Below are 19,029 nucleotides of genomic sequence, written 5' to 3'. Positions count from 1 at the left end.
CAGATTGAGCTAGATGTCCTTTTGATAGGAGACCGACTACTGGATATTGTGTCTTTTTCGAAGGAAATCTAGTGTCATGGAAGAGCAAGAAGCAAAGTGTTGTGTCTCGATCCAGTACAGAATTAGAATACAGAGCTATGACAAATATGACACTAGAGATGATTTGGATCAGAGACCTATTGACAGAGATTGGTCTCCCTCCAGAATGTCTCATGAGTCTATATAGCGACAATAAAGCAGGAATTCACATTGCTGGGAATCTCATATTTCATGAGAGAACCAAGCATATTGAAGTCGACTGTCATGTAATCCGCAAGAAGCTTGAGGACAAAATCATCACGACAAAGCATGTATCGACAGTATATCAGTTGGCAGACATTCTTACAAAACCACTTGGTCGAACACGGGTTGACTTTATTTGTGACAAGCTGGGCATGCATGATATATATGTTCCAACTTGAGGGGGAATGTTAGAAGAGAGTATGAGTATTAGTTTAGCATTAGTTTAGTCCCACATTGCCTGTGAGACTAATTTGTAACTAATCCATCTCTATAAATAATAAATTATAGAGTGAGGGAAAACTTTCCCAAGAAACTCTTTTCTCTCCAAATCTTAACAATTACAAAAGGCAAATTTCGTGATATAATCAAGTGAACATTAAACTTTACAACAATGTACTAACAGTAAGCAAATCACATGTAATGAAGCATAATGATAACAACAAGAGACACAAACTTGGGTAGATACTTACCTTGGCAAATTCTTGCAGAAGGATTTCCCTCACAAATGCACCCTACAAAAGCAAGATAGTGTAACTATCAGTTTATGCATCCATTTATTTACAACCACGACAGAGTTCAAGAAAGAGAAGAAAACGGAATTCAGGATGAGTATACCTTTTCTGTCAAAGTGAACGAAAACACTTGCTTGATTGCTACAGTTGAGTCAGTATTCTTATCATCTATTTCCACCAAAGACTGTTCGGTCCTTGCACGAAGTGACTGTCACAAACACACATGATACAGTCTTTCATTAGTAAAACATCATGATGCAAGGATTGCCTAATTTATGCCAAGCAGCAAAGGGACCAGAATGGTTAGAGCTAATACGAGAGAAAATTTGGCATTAACAAAATTAAGAATTGTTTGCACACTCTCTTCCACTCACATCAATTAATGTTATTCTTGTCATACGTGTCTTGTGACACAACTGATGACACAGTAGGGTTTCCCAAACAGATGATTTTCACTTCTGTACTACTCTTACAGTCTTACTGCAGAGTATTGTGTGGGTCAGATTCTTTGGATTAACTAGCAGAAACAGGATATGGAACAAAGAATGATTGGATAATATCATAAAGGAATTGGGTCAATGTCGTTACATATTTGTTTAAATGCATAAATTTAACTATTGTGCACCAATGGAACACTCCCATTTTCCTTATTTCTCTTCACAAAAGACTGCCCTTCATCCAAATGAATCTGAAATTTGTTCTGCCTCAAACAAGCTCTGCTCCTTTCCTCTCTTCGCCACCAATAGAGTATTGCTTCTTGTCTCTTCTTTGTCATTCCAATCAGATTGTTGTCCTTGAATATTGGTTTTTATTAGTGAAATTGAAGGATTATATGCATCACCTGTCAAAGAGTCTCTGAAGATTCGGATACCATTTTTATTTTCATCGTCAAAATAATTCTTAGATTTTCCAAGATTCCTCGTGGCTAAACTGATACATTCAGAAGATGGGTATTGTTACCTTGTGCACCAGTGAAGGTCATCATCAACAAAAGAAAGTTACAACAATACATCTTTTATACAGATTCAGAGGGTGAATGGTTGTACAGTGTGGGTAAATAGATCATTAACCAATAACAAGCCTGACTTCAACCTTTTAAGATGGTGCCATATTCCAAGAAAGGTAAATATCACAAGGACACTGCCATGAAGTTATGTAAGGCCAATAGGCAGATTGGGAAAGTTACCTTATCATCATATTGTTGAAGACCATTTAACTAAGAAGTAACTCCCAACAATTCTCCTAGATTATGGAAGATTCTAGAAGATTCTAGAAGAATTGGCAAACTAATAAAAATGCTAAATGAAACCAAATTCAACTGTAAGGAAAATATAGGCGATAAAGATATATCATAACGATATATTTAGGGTAACGTAGGATAACTCAGTTGATAAATAAGTGCAGCATTCTCTTGCCAATCATACATTCACATGAATGTGCATAGGAACCCATGCAAGATTATGGGCTGTCATTTGAGGGAGGCACATGGAAAACAGATATCAGCATATCATATAGAATAATTTCTTCAGCATAGTCGCTAACCAAATACTGACAGTAACAAGCAGCAGTAAAACGTTTATGCTTCTTGTGGCCTAGGCTTAGCGAGCTGCTTTAGTTTTGAACCAGTTAATAACCCACACTGGATTAAAATATTTTGAATATCTCTATGCAGAATATGGTGAAAGGCAGTATGGTAGATATCTGTCCTCAGGACCATGGTCAAACATGGTCCAATTGAAGATGAAGCAGATTTAAATTTGTGTTCCTGTTAGATTTATTTACGCTAAATCAGGATTAATCCAGAACCAGTAAACAAATAGCTAGAAATTTAATCACAGAAGATAATATGTTATCACAATCAGAGCTTGCATTTAAGTTATTGAGTAAGGAGACCGAAAACTGGAAGCCAGAATGAGAAAAAAGGTCGAGATTTCTCTTCTCCAATTTTGTATATTCCCATAAAGAATTGCATCAATTTATCAACAAGATGAGCTAACACTTAACACGCTATTGTAAATCCAGAACTACTGCCTATAGTACATTCATTGATATCTACTACTGAAAAAAGAAAAGCCAATGAAGGTTGTTTATGAAAGAAACTGATCACAGAGAATCAGCAAGAAGTAAACCTCAGATAACAAAGATTCAAGACGATCAATCCTGAACACACCATCCTGATGCAGAAAAAAAAATTCTGGTCAGTTTTCACTAACTACAGTCACTGACAGTCAAAAATACTAAAAGGAACTCCAGTCGGTTTTCAGGAACTAAAACCCCATCCCCACCCTCAGCCCCCCAATCCCACCACTCCTCACTCCTTATATAATCCAGTAATCAAAGTGAATATTAACAAAGAAGACATACAATACCTTGTAAAGAAGAGTCTGCAACGTAGACCTAAGCTGTGGAGAGCTGTCAGTAAGCACCTTTCTTGCTATCCATGGATATGAACTACTCAAAACCTTATAATTAGGATCAAAACTGATTGCTATTCCCTCCAAAACTGCAAGGCTGAAAACATAAGAGTAGATCTATTTCTGTTAGTGCAAATTTGGGGCATCAAAGATCATATATGCAACAAATATTTTTTTATAAAAATCTCTCATATACTTATGTGAAGAGAGGAGGACGTTTTGTTGTGCAAAATTAGAAAGAGGTTAACTGCAACTCATGACAAACTGTAAACAAGTTAACTATACTGAAGCAAAAGTTGCACATTTACCTTCGAATTACAAGAGAGAAGTATGATGGTATCTGAAATTTGAATTTATACCTGACAATCAACATTAAGAATAATAAAGTCTCAAATTGTTTTCTTTAAAAATAGAGTGATTAAGTCTTCCACGAACAAATTCTGAAAAGAATGTAACACAAATCAAGAAGATATTTAATACTTTATAATATTACTTCGCTTGATAGTACTAAACATTACATTCAACTTCCTTTATTTTCTACTAGATTTTGGATGCATGTCATGCACATTCATTGCCAGAAACATGTTGAAATGGATTTCTATGTTCGTGCAATAACCCTTACAAATGGACTGCCACATAAAGTGAACATATAGTATCGATATAATTTTAAGATGGACAAATTTTCAAAACAGTCCCATTTGCAAAAATATTCCCAAAAAACGACCCATTTTGAAAAAATTCTTCAAAACCGACCTAATTTCAGTCATCGGGCTGAAACTAGGTTGGTTTTGAAGAAAAATCTTTCGAAACTTCACGGGACTTAAAGTCCCGTGAAGTTTAGCTGCCAGGTAATTAGGCTGCGTAACTTCACGGGACTTCAAGTCCCATGAAAAATATTTCCTTTGTGAGATTTCACAGGACTTGAAGTCCCGTGAAATTTATTTCCCTTCCTCAAGCTTTCCCTTCTCCCTTCTTCTTTATATATTCACCACCGACACTGAAGGTGAATATATCTATTTATTTCCCTTCTCCAATCACTAATTTAGGCATAAGCAACCAAAATCCATCATCAAACATCCAAACAATGAAGGGGGAAAAATCATCATCAACAACAACAAAGGTGAATAAATATCTACTGACCGGTGAGATCGTCGGTGATGAGGACGAGGGAAGGCTTGATCATGGAGAGGGCGGGGCCTACCAGCCTCTTGAAATCTTGAGCTCTCTCGGGGTGGAAGACGCTAAAGTGGAGATCCGACAGCTGGACCGCCCACACCACTGACTGGGGCCCACCCTCAACGTCGATCACGCTCCTCTCCCTCTCGCTGTTGTTGGATTTGGATAAGGGAAAAGAGGCAAAGGAGAGCAGCAGAAGAAACGAATATGGAGAAACCATCCATTTTGGGCTCAAATTCCTCCAATCTTAGAAGAAGAGTCCCGTGATATCTCAAGGAAAATAAATTTCACGGGAGTTGAAGTCTCATGAAATTTGTTTGAACTATGACTCTTTACGGAACTTCAAGTCCCGTGAAGTTTAACAGCTTAGTTAAATGACTGCTAAACTTCACAGGACTTCAAATCTCGTGAAGTTTCATAAATTTTTTCTTCAAAAACGACCTAGTTTCAGCCCGGCGGTTAAAACTAGATCGATTTTGAAGAATTTTTTCAAAATGGGTCATTTTTTAGGATTTTTTTTTTACAAATGGGGCTGTTTTGAAAATTTGTCCTTTTAAGATCACTTATACACAAAAGGATTAATAAGATGGCCATTTATAATCTACAAAATTTACATGTATCAATACATAACAAAGGTGTAACACTACTATGAAAGCTTCTTTTCTATATTTTAAATTTATAGCAATTTCAATTTTACATACAAATAATACTATTTGAGGGGGTTCATATCTGAATGGTCATATTCCTATCAGCATTAGTAATGCCATTAAGTACAGGGGAAGGGCCTGCGTGTTTTTACAAGGAAGAAGCAGGCAGCTCGCATGCACCCATTTAGTAGAAGTTATCACAATAAATCGACAAAAAAAAATCAGTTAAACATATTCTACACTATCCATGATACATTTGTACACTAAAGTGCAGTATATAGTTATTCTTTCGGTATATATGTTCCAGTAACAAATTTCCTGAACTGCTTATACACTTTTTCTCTGGGTGGTTCTAATTGTCACTGGAACATTGACCAACATTGATAAACCTAGTATCCTTTGCGTGGTATTAGTAACACGAAGTAATATATATCTAAACAGTTAACCAATGAGATAAAAGCATCTTGTCTTCTTCCTTCTTACAGAAAAGTTATAATCATTGCATTGCTGATCGCAGCAGCCACCAGGACTGCCAGAAAACAATTCCCTGCACCCATAGGTTTATCTCTATATCCTATCATCTAGGTGCAGCCCATCTTCCATTTATCCACTCTATTTCATACTCATGTTTAGTACTAAAAATTTGCTGCTGATACCAGTGGAAACCCAAAAATGGAGATCAAATTCTTGCAGAATGTTCTCTATATAACAATTGACTTGTGGTAAAAAAGATAACATATCAACTTAAATACATTTTGTAATGTTCTGACCTGAACACTAATGCCTTCAAACATGTAATGTAGGCCATAAAATTTATCCTTCCAATCCACCATTTTTGAAACTAAGACTACATGGGGTGTCCCAATTATAAATTGTCTCCTTGCTCTTTAACAAACTTTTTCTTAAAGGAGCTCAATAGTTAAAACGTAAAAGGGAGCTGAAAATTAAACCATGAACAATATTTGCTATACTCAGGACCTCAGAAAATAAGACACCATACATAGTGCGCCCGAGATTTCCAGACAAATCACCAAAACTAATGTTGCGGACTCCTTTTGTAACAGCACTTTGGAATACACCTACAAACCAATAAAATTTTCTCTATAAGAATCAATTAAGCTAGCAAAATCTTTAACAACAGCATCTTGAATACATCTATATTTAGTTTTCCAATTTAGCAAACTTGAAAAAATAATTTCTAGACCAACTTCAGTATTGATATATATATTTTGTACCATGGAACCTAAGATGATGGAAAGGAAAAGAAACCTGTCAAAGCCTTTGTAACTTCATCCTTCTGTACAGTGGCAGGAAGAAGTCTGTTGAACAAGAAAGCATCAATACATGTTCAAATCAATCTGGAAATTATGTACTTCATGTATATGTTGTTGGAAATAATCAATTGGCTGATGACATTGCCAAAACGTTAACTCAAGTACACACATACTGTTTGGAAGAAATATTCTAGTTCTACTGCCCTTTTTTCTGCATAATGAAAAATAAGCCAATCTTATTTACATGACACTTTTTGCTCAAACCTAAACATTTTCATTACCTCTGTTGTATTGGCTGTATGCTACAGCTCAGTAATTTTCTTTATCAGTTTTCTCCCAGTGAATTGTAACTAAAATTGAGACGTGGGAAGAATTATGCAAGTGTCCGTGCTCTCTGTGCACATCCTTGAACTTCTCTGTTAATGCATTGAGGGTATGTTTGTTTGCCCGGAAGTAACTATGAAGTATCTAAAACAAAGGATATAGAAGCTACTACTGCTACTTCCGAGGAAAAAAAAGTATGTTTCTCTAAAAGAGCTACTTCTGGCACTTGAATGTTAAGGTGGCACTTATCGCATACCTACTTCTTAAAACCTTTTCCTCCCTTCAAGGCTCGAAAGTACCCAGGAAGTAGCTAAATCAAAGTCAACTTAGGAATAAATCATATTTTGTATTACAGAGATATTCTCCATTTCTAAATAAAATCCTGAAAGACACTATTTCTCTCTTCGTGACAATATTTACAATTACTATCCAAACAGAAAAAGTGAATGAACCGGAAGAAATACTATCTCCACTACTTTCAATAATTTGTGAAACAAACAAAAGAAGTAGTACGTTCGCTACTTCATAATTCATACATCTGGAAGTTAGTTCTTTGATCTACCACTTACTTTTGATACTTCTGTCAACCAAACGGGCCCTCAGTGGAAGCATTTTAACTAAATAAACTGCAAAAAATGAAAGTACATAGGGGCTCTGCCTTACAACTGACTTTAGTGTTCTGGTTAAACGTTGATGTAGATATTGTTTTATAATGATAAAGATCCTAAAGACTAAGGTCAAAGTTTGACAGTAAGAGCTTAGAAGGTTCTGCTATCTCACCATTCCATAACTTGATTTCCCTTACTTTCCCATATAATAAAAACCAAGGGGCTTACCCAAGAGTAACAAAATCCTTTGCCAATCCATCAAAATCACGGTTAACAAGATGAAGACAAGCTTCAATGAATCCGTCTCGAAGTTCTTGCCTAAACTCACCCATCATTCCAAAGTCTGAAAGAGGCGGTTCAACAGTTACCATACAAAAGTGAGATCACCAAAAAAAAAAGAGAACTAACTAATAAAAGGAACCCCTCTAAGGTTAACAAAGAGGAAGGAAAAAAACCAATTCAACTTTAACTATATTTGAAAGATATAAGAAAGTTTCGCACTCAAAAATTCAAGGCATGCAAACTATAAAGAAGAACAAGAAAATAGATGTGTACTAAGTTTATTCATGTTCTTATGACTTTCAAAATTCATTTCATGTTCTATGTATTGCTTTTCCAAGTGAAAAGGCAATGATGCTCAAAATTGAAACTGTGCTAATATTCTTAATCAAACAAATCACCAAATAACAATAAAGTCTGGTGAAGCAAAGAAATCATTAAAACCAGTTTAATGAATCTATAGAGGCGTTCTTGAAGTATAATTATACAAAACATAAATATATACGCTTATTTGAGTTTTATCTTGCAATTCATGAGAATGATACCTAAGTAAGCAAGCTTCCCATCAGAGGTCCGTAAAAGGTTGCCAGGATGAGGATCTGCATGATAGAATCCATAATCTAAAAGCTGGGAAAGTGAGCAATATACTCCAGCCTGTTGAATCACAAAAGACAGATATTTAATGTAATTTATACACAAAAAGAAATAAAAGTGTAATCCAACATGCATTCATGTCAGCAGTTGTACCTCTACTAGATAAAGGTCTTTCACTTCAGCTAACTTCTTTCCCTGCACAAACAATAATAATATCAGCACTTAAATCCATTTTCTGCAGAATATGCTACTTAAGAAAAGTAAGGTTAGGGGAAAATCACCTCCACCCATTCCATGACAAGTACGCGGCGACTTGTAGTGTCCATATACATTTCTGGAATGAAAACATCTCGCAGCCCACCGTAGAGTTGCCTAGTTAAGCATGTAATATGAGGAGGCAAAAGATGAGAATGGTTGACCAGTAATATTATGAATAAAGGCCACTGCAGGTTATGCTTAGTGATGTGCTACTACCTGAACCTGAGCCCATTTCTTGCTTCTTGCCGATAATCCATCTCCTGCATTAAATGTGATCACCTGTATTCATTGTGAATCTCTAAGAATATGCCACAAATATAATATCCTAATTGTGATTTTAAGAGAGTTCAAGTGCGACAATTTCTCCTTATGGATAGAAAACATATTTTCATGCAGTTCAAAGAGAACAATAAGCATGAAGTCTCCTAATGCCAAAGTATTTTACTTTTAAGGCTTCCACATAGTCGATCATAGAATTGCTAAACAGTCATCCATACCCTTCAATCGTTCAGCACTGAGAAGATTCATACTATACATGGACCACATTGCATGGTTGCATCACATTATGTTTGAGATTTGATCTTATGTGGTAACTTCAATTAATGCAACAAACACAAAACATATAATTGATGGATGCATGAATGTCAATTGGACAATGCCTACAACAGTGGCAGTGCCATTACAAATCGGATCATGCCTAAGAAGATGTCTTGAAATCCTGCTTTAAAGTAATGAAAATGAAGCACTAGAAGAATATAATGATTTCTAGATATAATACCCTCAACTTAGACCTACACAGGCCCCCAAATCTTTAATAGTGTTAAATTTTCGTCCAAATTGATTAAGTTAATTGAAGTTAGATTACCTCAGTCACTTTGTCCAACATCCAGAACCAACAAATAAGAGAGGGAAAAGAGGGACAACGACAGATATATCCTTTGCTCTCATTCTCAGACTAACCCTAATCTATGGTAGATTAGTCAAATAGATAGCTAAATCTTGCAGTCTTTGAGGGAAAAAGAAGACTACCCCCCCCCCCCCCCACAAAGGCCTATCCACTGGGGTGAATCAAGGCAAATTTCCATAGGAGATGAAATTTAGTTTGGGTACATGTTCACTTTTCCCCATATTTTTCATGCGCACAACACCTGTTTTCGAACCCATAATTGAAGGACAAGATGACATAAGAAGACACAATAAAAGAAAGCAAAACAGATCAAAGATAGGGAAGAAGCTCCGTACAATACGGTAAGGAATTTGAGAAGGGGTTGGCTTACTAATAGCAACAGGGAAAATAAGTGTGAATAAACAGAGATCAAGTTCTACGTTCAAAGTTCTAGTCAGTAACATTATGTTCAACAATGGTTCTATCTAATAAGAGGTTTTAGTTTCAAACCCAAATGATTTGTAAGGATAATTTGAAAATATCAAAAGACTTGGCGAGGCTGGTAAATTTAGGTCTAATTTGAATCTCATATTTGAAAGGGCAAAATGTGAAGTTTTATCCCATAGAAAAGAAATTAGAGAATATTAAAATACTAAGTATTTTTTATCAAAAGGTTAGAGGCAAATTCATACCCGAAAAAGACTAGATGCCCATTCATCAATAACTGCCTGCAAGTGAATGTCCTCAGTTAATTAGCATCAGATACCTCAATGTCACCCAAAAGAAAGAAGCTCCGATGTATATCAAACTATATATATATGTTAGCAGCTACTACTCAATGAAATGAACAGTTTACACAAATTAGTTTAGGAACATACCTGAAGATCAGTATTAAGCTTGGCAGTTCTCCTTATCAGCCCTGCAAGAAAACGTAGGATAAAGATATCCAAACAAATTGCTGCTTGAACTCCGGGTCTCTGTACTTTCACAGCAACAGCCTGACCACTAGAACGAAGCTTGGCCTGATAAACCTACGAACATAAGGCGAGAAATAATTTTTTTTTCAGGCTAAAAGAGAAGTTGAAATGAAAATCATTTTCAATTCTCAATATGATATGTAAATCATGTATCACCTGTCCAAGGGATGCTGCAGCAATTGGTTCGGGTGTAATTTCAGAGAAAAGTACGTCTATTGGTAATCCAAGCTCTTTCTCAATCATGCTAAAAGCAACTACACTTGAAAAAGGTGCTATGCGATCTTGCAACAATGAAAGCTCCTCCAGATATGATGGAGGGATCACATCCTGTGAGGTAAAACTTTTATCAGAAAAGAAATCAAGTGTACAAAAGTAATCTATATACAAGTTTTGCCCTTGAAGTTTCCCAGTTTTACCCATTTCAAAGGAAAGCATTACCCAAGCACAATGGAATTCCACTAGAAGTAATAAGAGTAGTTAAAGAGGAGGTTTTCTAAAATTTATAACTGAAGCTTTATGAGTAAGAATGCTATATTGACATTTAGAAGCAGAAGAAAAACAACTGGCAGAGATTTAGTCACAAGAAGGTGCTCAGCTTAGAAGTCAACTATCGGATCTCTAGGTCACTGGAACAGACTGAAAAGCTAAATCAGACTACAAATCAAATGCTATTTCAGTTTTTTCCCCATTCATTTGAAAAAAGATCAAGATCCAGGCAGAGGCATGAGATAGAAGTTAGATACAAATGATGCAGCTGACAAGCATCCAGACATAGATTTCAGACTAAAAGTAGTAATAGTTACTTTTATCATCGATAAAAGTTTCCCAAATTTTAGAGGACAGTTGCTGAGAAAAAAAAGTGCTTGGAATAATAGCCAGTTTTCCCTATCTTAAAAAAAAATCCTCCAAAAAATGTAAAGTTAGCATTATAGCACCACTCAACAACTGTTTCCAAATAAAATACAATATTTTCATGTTCAACCTGATGTAACATCAATGGATGAAGAGTTAATTGCCGTACCTGATCAGGGCAGTAAGCAGTAAAATACATAAAAAGGAAAAAGAATATCAACATATATTTTCAGTGACATGCATATGAGAGTCATGTGAGAAGGGTACACGTGATGGATATTGAGAATGATGAGGACAAAAATTGACAATCTTCCATTTTTAGCTTAGCTGACTTTCTTCTATTTTTAATTTTTGAATTTTGAATTTTGAATTTTGGTTTAGTTTAGATATTTGAGTGATTTTAGGGAATTTGTTTGAGTGATTTGAGGGATTTTTATTTTGTGAGATTTTAAAATTCTGTACTTTTCTCTATTTAAGGGATTGATGTAATCGAATGGAATAATGAATTATTGAATAAAAAATTACATTAGCTAAAATTTGGTGTGAAACCTTGGGTGTGAAACCCTAGGCCTCGGTGTAAGACCCTAGGTCGTTTCCTGTGCCTTCTTCCTCCAGCCGCCAAACATTCACTCGTCTTCCCTACGTCAACAATCAGTCAAACCGTCCTCTTCCCTGCAGACCACCAGTCCCACACCTAGCCCGCCCCTGATCTCCACCTCCGACCACCAGCACCATCATCTCCTCCCAAACAGTCGCATCACTAGTGCCATCATCTCCTCCCAAGCAGCCGCCCTACTCTCACCGTCACCGAGCCTCCCTTCCCAGCAACTACCGCCTTCATGTACAACAACTGTTTGGCAAAATTCCCCACCCGAGCAACACTATCACTGTCACAGCCGCTTACCACGGATCATCACATCGCTATCGTCCCGTCGTCCTTGCCGATGCCGTCACTCTAGTCACTGCTCAGAGTCGCCGCCGCCGTCGTTCAGATTCGTCGCCATCGTCGTCACTCAGATCGCCGTCGCATCGTCAGCTAATTAGACGTCGTCTCTCACGTCGAGTCTGTTCAGACCGATAAAGATTTCGCTTTCTTTATTTTTTTTGTTTATCTCATTTGGTTAGTTAATTACATGAGTATCTTGTCTCTAAACTATTATCATATATTCGCTGTTTAGATTAGTATTTATGAGTTGAGGGTAACTGAACATGTGACTGTTGAAAAATTTATATTGATTGTGGAACTGGTACAATGATAATGAATATTACGATTATATTGCTTGATATTGGAATTGTTCATGATTATTGACGCAAATGTCATTAAATCCATCTGTTACATTAACTGTTTGAATTTAATTTCCAGCCAAAGATCATAAATTTTGGCGAAACGGTACGTTCTTCAATTTAGATCGCTGACTCTGATAGACCCCATGTCCCATTCCGCATCGTTTTTGGTATCAGAGCATGGTTCTAGTTAGGAAATTTCTTTTTTTAGTTGAGTCTTTATTTGTTTAAAAAAATTCAGTCATCTAATTTAGTTGTTAGTACACATATTCAAGTGAGACGATTAGTGAGTCCAGCATGTCAGACAGTGTAGAGTCCGAACTCCTTAAGAAATTCGCTAAACTAGTAGCACGATTTGATATCATATTCCAGGAGTGTAGAACTACCCGCGAGGCTTTCCAAAATGCAACCAACGAGACGCGCGCTAAGCTAGGAAAAGCGCGTGTTGCAACTCCTCCTCTGCAAGGTTAAGGTCATGGGCACATCGTTCATCGACCCCCACCTTAACCTGTGCCTGATCCGCCAACCTTTGATTGTAAGTTCAACCCAGAAGCTTTTTTGGACTAGCTGAAGGACATAGATCGCTACTTTAATTGGTGTGCCCTAACGAAGCTGCGAAAAGTCAAGTTCGCAGCTATGAAACTTATCGGACCAGCCTGTCAATATTGGTCCAACTTCGAAATGTTAGGGCACGTTAGAGGTGATTTACCGATTACAACTTGGCGAGAAATGACCAACGAACTAAAACGAAAATACCTCAGGTCGTCGTTCTATCATAGATTGCTCGACAAGTGGCATCGTCTTACTCAGGGAACCAAATCTACAAAAGAGTGTGTTACTCAATTTGATGAATTGTTTACTCGATGCTGCACCATTAAGCAAGAGGCACCAATGAAAATCTTGTTAAAGTTTAGAGCCGGATTAAGAAGTAACCTCCAAACCGAACTATTTGCTAGAGTAGACATTTTTGAGAGAGCTTACGCCTTAGTTCAAGATCTAGATGAAGCCAAATTCCATCAATCTCATAGGAGTCAGGATTTTCAAACTGATTCCTCCCAATCTTCCTGTGCCACTACCTCTAGTCAGCCTCCAAGTCGATTTAACCATAGTTCTTCTCAGTCTAGAGTCGATCCCAAGGGTAATGAGTCAGAGAGAGATTTCTCCAAACTGAGCTCAATAATTCAGTGTTATAATTGTCAATGGTATGGGCACGTCGCTATCATCTATACAACCCCGTTCAGAGTTAAAATTAATAAGCCATCTATAACAGAATCAAAACCTCTTATTGAGAAAACCGTTAACCAGGTCGTAGATTTGATAGAATCTAACTCCGGTAAGAAATTTCGGGATAGTAAAATGGAAAAACCATGCACTTCCGATTCTTCTGAAACTATCCCTGTAATTGTGGAGTTGATTGAATTTTCATGCAATGACACTCCGATTATTTCCCAAACAATCCCTTTGATCACGGAGTTCACTGATGTTATCTCTATAGTTGTTCCTGAAATTGAAACTCTAATTCTTTCTGAACTCACTCCAGTAATTAAAAATGTTGTTGATGTTCCTCACAAAGTCCTCCCGGACAAACATGACACCTAACATGTTTTTGACTTGGTTCTTAAAGTGAGTCACTCAGATATCTGTATGGAAGTTGAATACCAAACTGAGCCTAGTGAAATAACTATCATATTAAATGTCAAACCCCCATGTATTGTCCTGATAGTCACTCACACATACACTGATCCATTTTGGGAAAATATAGTGATTAGAGATATAAGTTTTAGCATGAGTGTTTTCTTTTCCTTTTTCTCTCATGTTAAGCGCACAAAAACACTCCTACGTTATACATTTGTTTGCATGCTCCTCACTATCACTATTAGGACAGGAAAATTTTTATGCATTTTAACAAAGGAACACTGTAGGAGAATTTCTGTGTAGGAGCTAGAGTTAGCAAAATAGAGGGGTGAAGACATAAGAGATCTAGGATAAGAGGGAGAAAGAGGGAGAGAGAGAGAAAGTTGTTGAATATTGCTTGTTTATTTTCTGTCAACTGGTACACTTATAGGCTATTATCCCTTGATTATTGCCCTTGATTATTGCCTAACAAAAGTACTAATTAAAATATAAATCAAATCTCCTTAAATCTCTCCCTAAATCCTGCCTAAGGCCTTGCTGTTCAGCTATCCTCTTAATGGATGATTTCAAATCAAGCCTTAATTGTAATTTTCCAATTTAGCATCATCAGTTAACGATTGAATGCAATTGTATCTTTGTTGCGTCTCGTGTAAACCTTTAGGGGAAGGTTCGATTGTGTAACATTCCCACCCCCATGGGAAGACGACTTGTCCTTAAGTCGGAGCTCATCAAAATTGGCAAGGTCCTCCCAACTTGAATCTTCTAGCAGTAGGCCTGACCATTGGACAAGAGCTTGAGGAGCGGTTTCCCCATTTTGAAGTATGGTACGCCTAGCTATGATGGTAACCGGTTGGTGGACTAGATGATGATCTTTAGTTAGAGCAGGCAGATCATGAATAGGTAGTGTTGATTGGCCATGGTATGGCTTTAAGAGAGAACAATGAAACACGGGATGAATGCGAGTAGTTGGTGGTAATGCCAGGCGATATGCAACTGATCCAATGCGTTTCTCTACTTTGAATGGCCCGTAATAGCGCAATCCAAGTTTGTGAACTGACTGTTTGCGTGCTGTTAATTGGCGATAGGGCTGAAGCTTTTAACAACACTAATTGGTCTGGTTCGAAAGATATTACAGTATGGTTCTTGTCGGTGTAAAATTTCATGGCTGTTTGTGACTTGAGCAAGTTGTCTCTTAGTTGGGATAATATTACGTCACGGGAGCGAAGGTATGTGTCGACTGCTTCGAAGGCAGAGGTGCCACTGCAATAATTGAGCATTGATGGAGGTTTATTGCCAAATATAACTTCAAATGGAGTCATTCTTGTCCAAGCTTGAAAGGTCGTGTTGTGGTGGTACTCTTCCCAACTTAGTAAATTGGACCATTTATTCGGTTGGTTGTGAACAAATGCTCGCAAGTATTGCTCGATGCACCGATTGACACGCTCGGTTTGTCCGTCGGATTCCGGGTGATATGCAGATGAGAAGTTGAGCTTTGTTCCTTGGAGCTTGAAAAGTTATCGCCAAAAATGGCTCTGGAAAATTGGATCACGATCAGGAAATAATGGATTTAGGCAATGCCGTGGATTTGCCCACCGACTCCCAAAAAATGGATGCAACTCGGGAGCGTTGTATCGTCGTGGTAAGGCGGCTAGATGCACTCCTTTAGAGAAGCGATCAACCACTACCAGGATAGCGGTATGGCCTCCGGATGGGGGTAAATGAGTGATAAAGTCCATCGATAGGTCAGCCCACAGGGAAGTTAGAGGAACAATTGGTTGCAGCAATCCATAAGGGTGTTGATTTGTGGGTTTACACTTTTGACATACGTCACAAGAGCGCACATATTCTTTAACCTGTTGTCGCATTGTCTTCCAATAAAAATGTGGTGCTAGCCGTTGGAGAGTGTGTTGCACACCAGAGTGATCCCCAAGAAGAGATGCATGATACTCAGCCAAAAGGAGGGGAATCAAGGTTGAGTTTTCTGGTAAGTACAGGCGACCTCTGTAGCGTAGTAACCCATGTGAGAAGGACCAGCCTGCTGTTTTAGATTTGTTAGCTGATAATTCTTCTATAACTTGCTGACAAAATGAATCATTAGCCACTTCTTGCATCAAGATTGTTAAGTCAGAGCTAATAGGTCTGGAAATGGCTAGGAGGACTTGGTCAGATGTGGTGCTTATGTTGTCAGGTTCGGAAATAGATGGTATCGTCTGTTTTGCGAGCAGCGGTGGTGGAAGTTGTATTGTCAATGAACTCAGGCACATGAGAGAGAGCATCTGCTACTGCATTCGAAGATCCCGATTTGTACTCGATGGAGTAGCTATAGCCCACTAGTTTGGATAGGAATTGTTGTTGCTCTGGAGTTTGAATAACCTGTTTTAGCATATTTTGCAAACTACGGTGGTCTGTTCTAATAATAAAGTGATTTCCCAGTAAATATTGGCGACACTTCGCCACTGCCGATTGAACCGCAAATAGCTCTCTAACATATGTGGACTTGCCTTGCATTGTTTTGGACAGTTTTCGACTATAAAATGCGATCGGGTGTGATTGCTGCATGAGGACCGCACCTATGCCTATACAGAGAAGCATCTGTCTCCAATACAAACTGTAAGAAAAATTCTGGTAATGCAAGCACTGGTGCTGATGTCATGGCTGACTTGAGTGCTGTGAAAGCTTAGTGTGCCCGGTTTGACCAATTGAAACCATCTTTTGTGAGAAGATCTGTGAGGGGTGTTGCTGGATGCATAATAGCGGATGAAACGACGATAATAGCCCGTGAGACCAAGGAAACCACGAACCTGACACTGATTGGTAGGCATCGGCCAAGCAGTGATGCCCTTGATTTTTGAGGGATCGGCTGCCACCCCTTGTGTGGAGACGATATGGCCTAGAAATTCAATGGAGGGGCTTCCAAATGTGCATTTGGATCTTTTCAATGCCAAGTTGTGTTCTTTCAGTGTCGAAAATATTTGTCGAAAGTGGCCAATGTGTTCCTCATAGCTGCTACTATAAACCAAGATGTCATCAAAAAATATGACCACAAATTTTCGTAGGTATGGTTGGAATACCTCATTCATTAGAGCTTGGAAGGTCGATGGTGCGTTTGTAAGTCCGAATGGCATGACTAAAAATTCAAAGTGGCCGTGATGTGTGCGAAAGGCCGATGGTGCGTTTGTAAGTCCGAATGGCATGACTAAAAATTCAAAGTGGCCGTGATGTGTGCGAAAGGCAGTCTTGTGCACATCTTTTTCGAACATTCGTACTTGATGGTAGCCCGAACGAAGGTCAAGCTTGGAGAAAATTGCTGAACCATAAAGCTCGTCAATTAGTTCATCCACCGTAAGAATGAGAAATGGAGAAATTTTTAAAACCGACCCTTTTTGAAATTTAATGGGCAAATTCGACCTCCAAGAAATATTATTAGCAAAACCAACCCTTTTCAGAAGAAAATGATCGGTTTTGCAACGGCGGAGCTTTTACAAAGTGCATGGGACTAGTAGTCCCGTGCATTTCGTGTTCAGTAAACGAAGTGCACAAAACTACTAGTCCCGTGCAATTCGTCCTCAACAGGCGACTGCCTCTCTGTCTAAAAGCCGGGACTGAAAATCTTAAATAATCTATTATAACTGAAGTGCACATGTATGGAGTTCGTCATCGAAATTGAAAATCAACAATCCATCGTATGCAAATAATCTATTATAACTAAAAATATTATTCATCAAATTTAATACCTTTATCAATCCCAAATAATGGTTAAATCCTAATTATTATTCATCATATATAAATAATTGCTAAACCCTAACTCCCAAATCACATTATTCATCCTATTGTACAAAATAAAAACTAATCCTACCCAATTCTAGCAAAATTAACAGCCAAAATATTTTTCATATCCCTCCCAAAAATTAATAGCAACATTAAAAAAATCACACCTTGATCGGAGCTTGGAGGATGTGGGGTCGGCGAGGGTCGACGGGGTCAGCGGCGATAGGGTCGATGGCTCGACAGGGTCGGCGGGTTAAGGGGCAGCGGGGTAGGCGAGGCAGGCGGGGTAGGTGAGGTATGGTTCGGGGTTTTTTGTAGGGAGGCATGGTCACGAGAGCGTCGCGGAGGGTCGCATCGGGCTTGAAAATGGGGTCGGACTGGCATAGGGGGAGCAAGTGGGCCTACGGGTGTTTTTTTGTAAGGTGTGGTCACGAGAGCGAATGAATTTTGGGGGTGGGTCACAGGGTTAAGCGAACTACATGGGACTACTAGTCTCGTGCAGCTCGCCAAAAAGGGTCGGTTGCAAAACCGACCCTTTTCAGTCGGTTTTGTTTATTTTTTTCCTGGGGGTCGAATTTGTCCAATAAATTTGAAAAATGTCTCTTTCAAAAATTTGTCCAATGGGAAATCTGTCTTTAATGATGGTTGCATTCAAGGCACGATAGTCTACGCAAAAACACCATGTGTCATCCTTCTTTTGCACCAATAGCACCGGTGAACTAAAAGCTGAGTGAGTTGGACGAATGACACCTGTTTGGAGCAGCTCACTTACCTGCCTTTCTATTTCATTTTTTGAAAATGAGGATAACGGTATGGTCGAACATTCACCGCTTCGGTACCTGGATGTAAGGGAATGCAGTGGTCGATAGAGCGGGCTGGAGGTAGCCCGGTTGGTTCAGCAAATACGTCTTGAAATTCATCCAGAAGTGTTGCCAGAAATGGTGGTTGTTGCTCATCGCTCTTGGCTAAGGACACTGTGTCCTCACTGGTCGGTGTGGTCTGCAGGCACATGAAACATGAGCATACACCCCCTGATGTGATCATTTTGTTAAATCCTACTGGAGAGAGTGGACGTGCTGAGGTAGAGTCGTCGCCATGTAGTTGGATATGTTGTCCTTGTAGGCTGAATTCCATTATCAGGGTTGCATAGTTTGTCAAGTTTGGACCCAATGTAGCCAACCATTGAACGCCTAAAACAACATTTGTGCCTTTAATGTCGAGTACGAATAAGTCCAGGTGGAAGGTGTGAGATTGCCGAA

At 38.4% G+C, this 19,029-nt stretch overlaps 1 protein-coding gene across 1 annotated transcript in view; it reads right to left on the bottom strand.

Moving 5' to 3' along the window:
• The window catches only part of LOC109821536 (uncharacterized aarF domain-containing protein kinase At1g71810, chloroplastic), a 48,637-nt gene that overhangs the window by 21,636 nt on the left and 7,972 nt on the right, over nucleotides 1–19,029 (bottom strand). Inside the window, exons 5-19 of the mRNA XM_020387717.1 lie at nucleotides 10,388–10,558; nucleotides 10,133–10,285; nucleotides 9,947–9,982; nucleotides 8,585–8,628; nucleotides 8,392–8,482; nucleotides 8,264–8,305; nucleotides 8,062–8,170; nucleotides 7,466–7,580; nucleotides 6,301–6,350; nucleotides 6,032–6,110; nucleotides 3,517–3,567; nucleotides 3,164–3,305; nucleotides 2,924–2,968; nucleotides 898–1,002; nucleotides 753–794 (exon numbers count right to left, since the gene is read on the bottom strand). Of these exons, the coding sequence (XP_020243306.1) occupies nucleotides 753–794; nucleotides 898–1,002; nucleotides 2,924–2,968; nucleotides 3,164–3,305; nucleotides 3,517–3,567; nucleotides 6,032–6,110; nucleotides 6,301–6,350; nucleotides 7,466–7,580; nucleotides 8,062–8,170; nucleotides 8,264–8,305; nucleotides 8,392–8,482; nucleotides 8,585–8,628; nucleotides 9,947–9,982; nucleotides 10,133–10,285; nucleotides 10,388–10,558 (1,275 nt within the window). The remainder of the gene's footprint in view (nucleotides 1–752; nucleotides 795–897; nucleotides 1,003–2,923; nucleotides 2,969–3,163; nucleotides 3,306–3,516; nucleotides 3,568–6,031; nucleotides 6,111–6,300; nucleotides 6,351–7,465; nucleotides 7,581–8,061; nucleotides 8,171–8,263; nucleotides 8,306–8,391; nucleotides 8,483–8,584; nucleotides 8,629–9,946; nucleotides 9,983–10,132; nucleotides 10,286–10,387; nucleotides 10,559–19,029) is intronic.

Source organism: Asparagus officinalis, chromosome 8 (genome assembly GCF_001876935.1).
Source record: "Asparagus officinalis chromosome 8, Aspof.V1, whole genome shotgun sequence".
Taxonomy (NCBI): domain Eukaryota; kingdom Viridiplantae; phylum Streptophyta; class Magnoliopsida; order Asparagales; family Asparagaceae; genus Asparagus; species Asparagus officinalis.
Note: the sequence above shows the minus strand (reverse complement) of the source record. Positions and strands in the feature narration are given on the sequence as shown.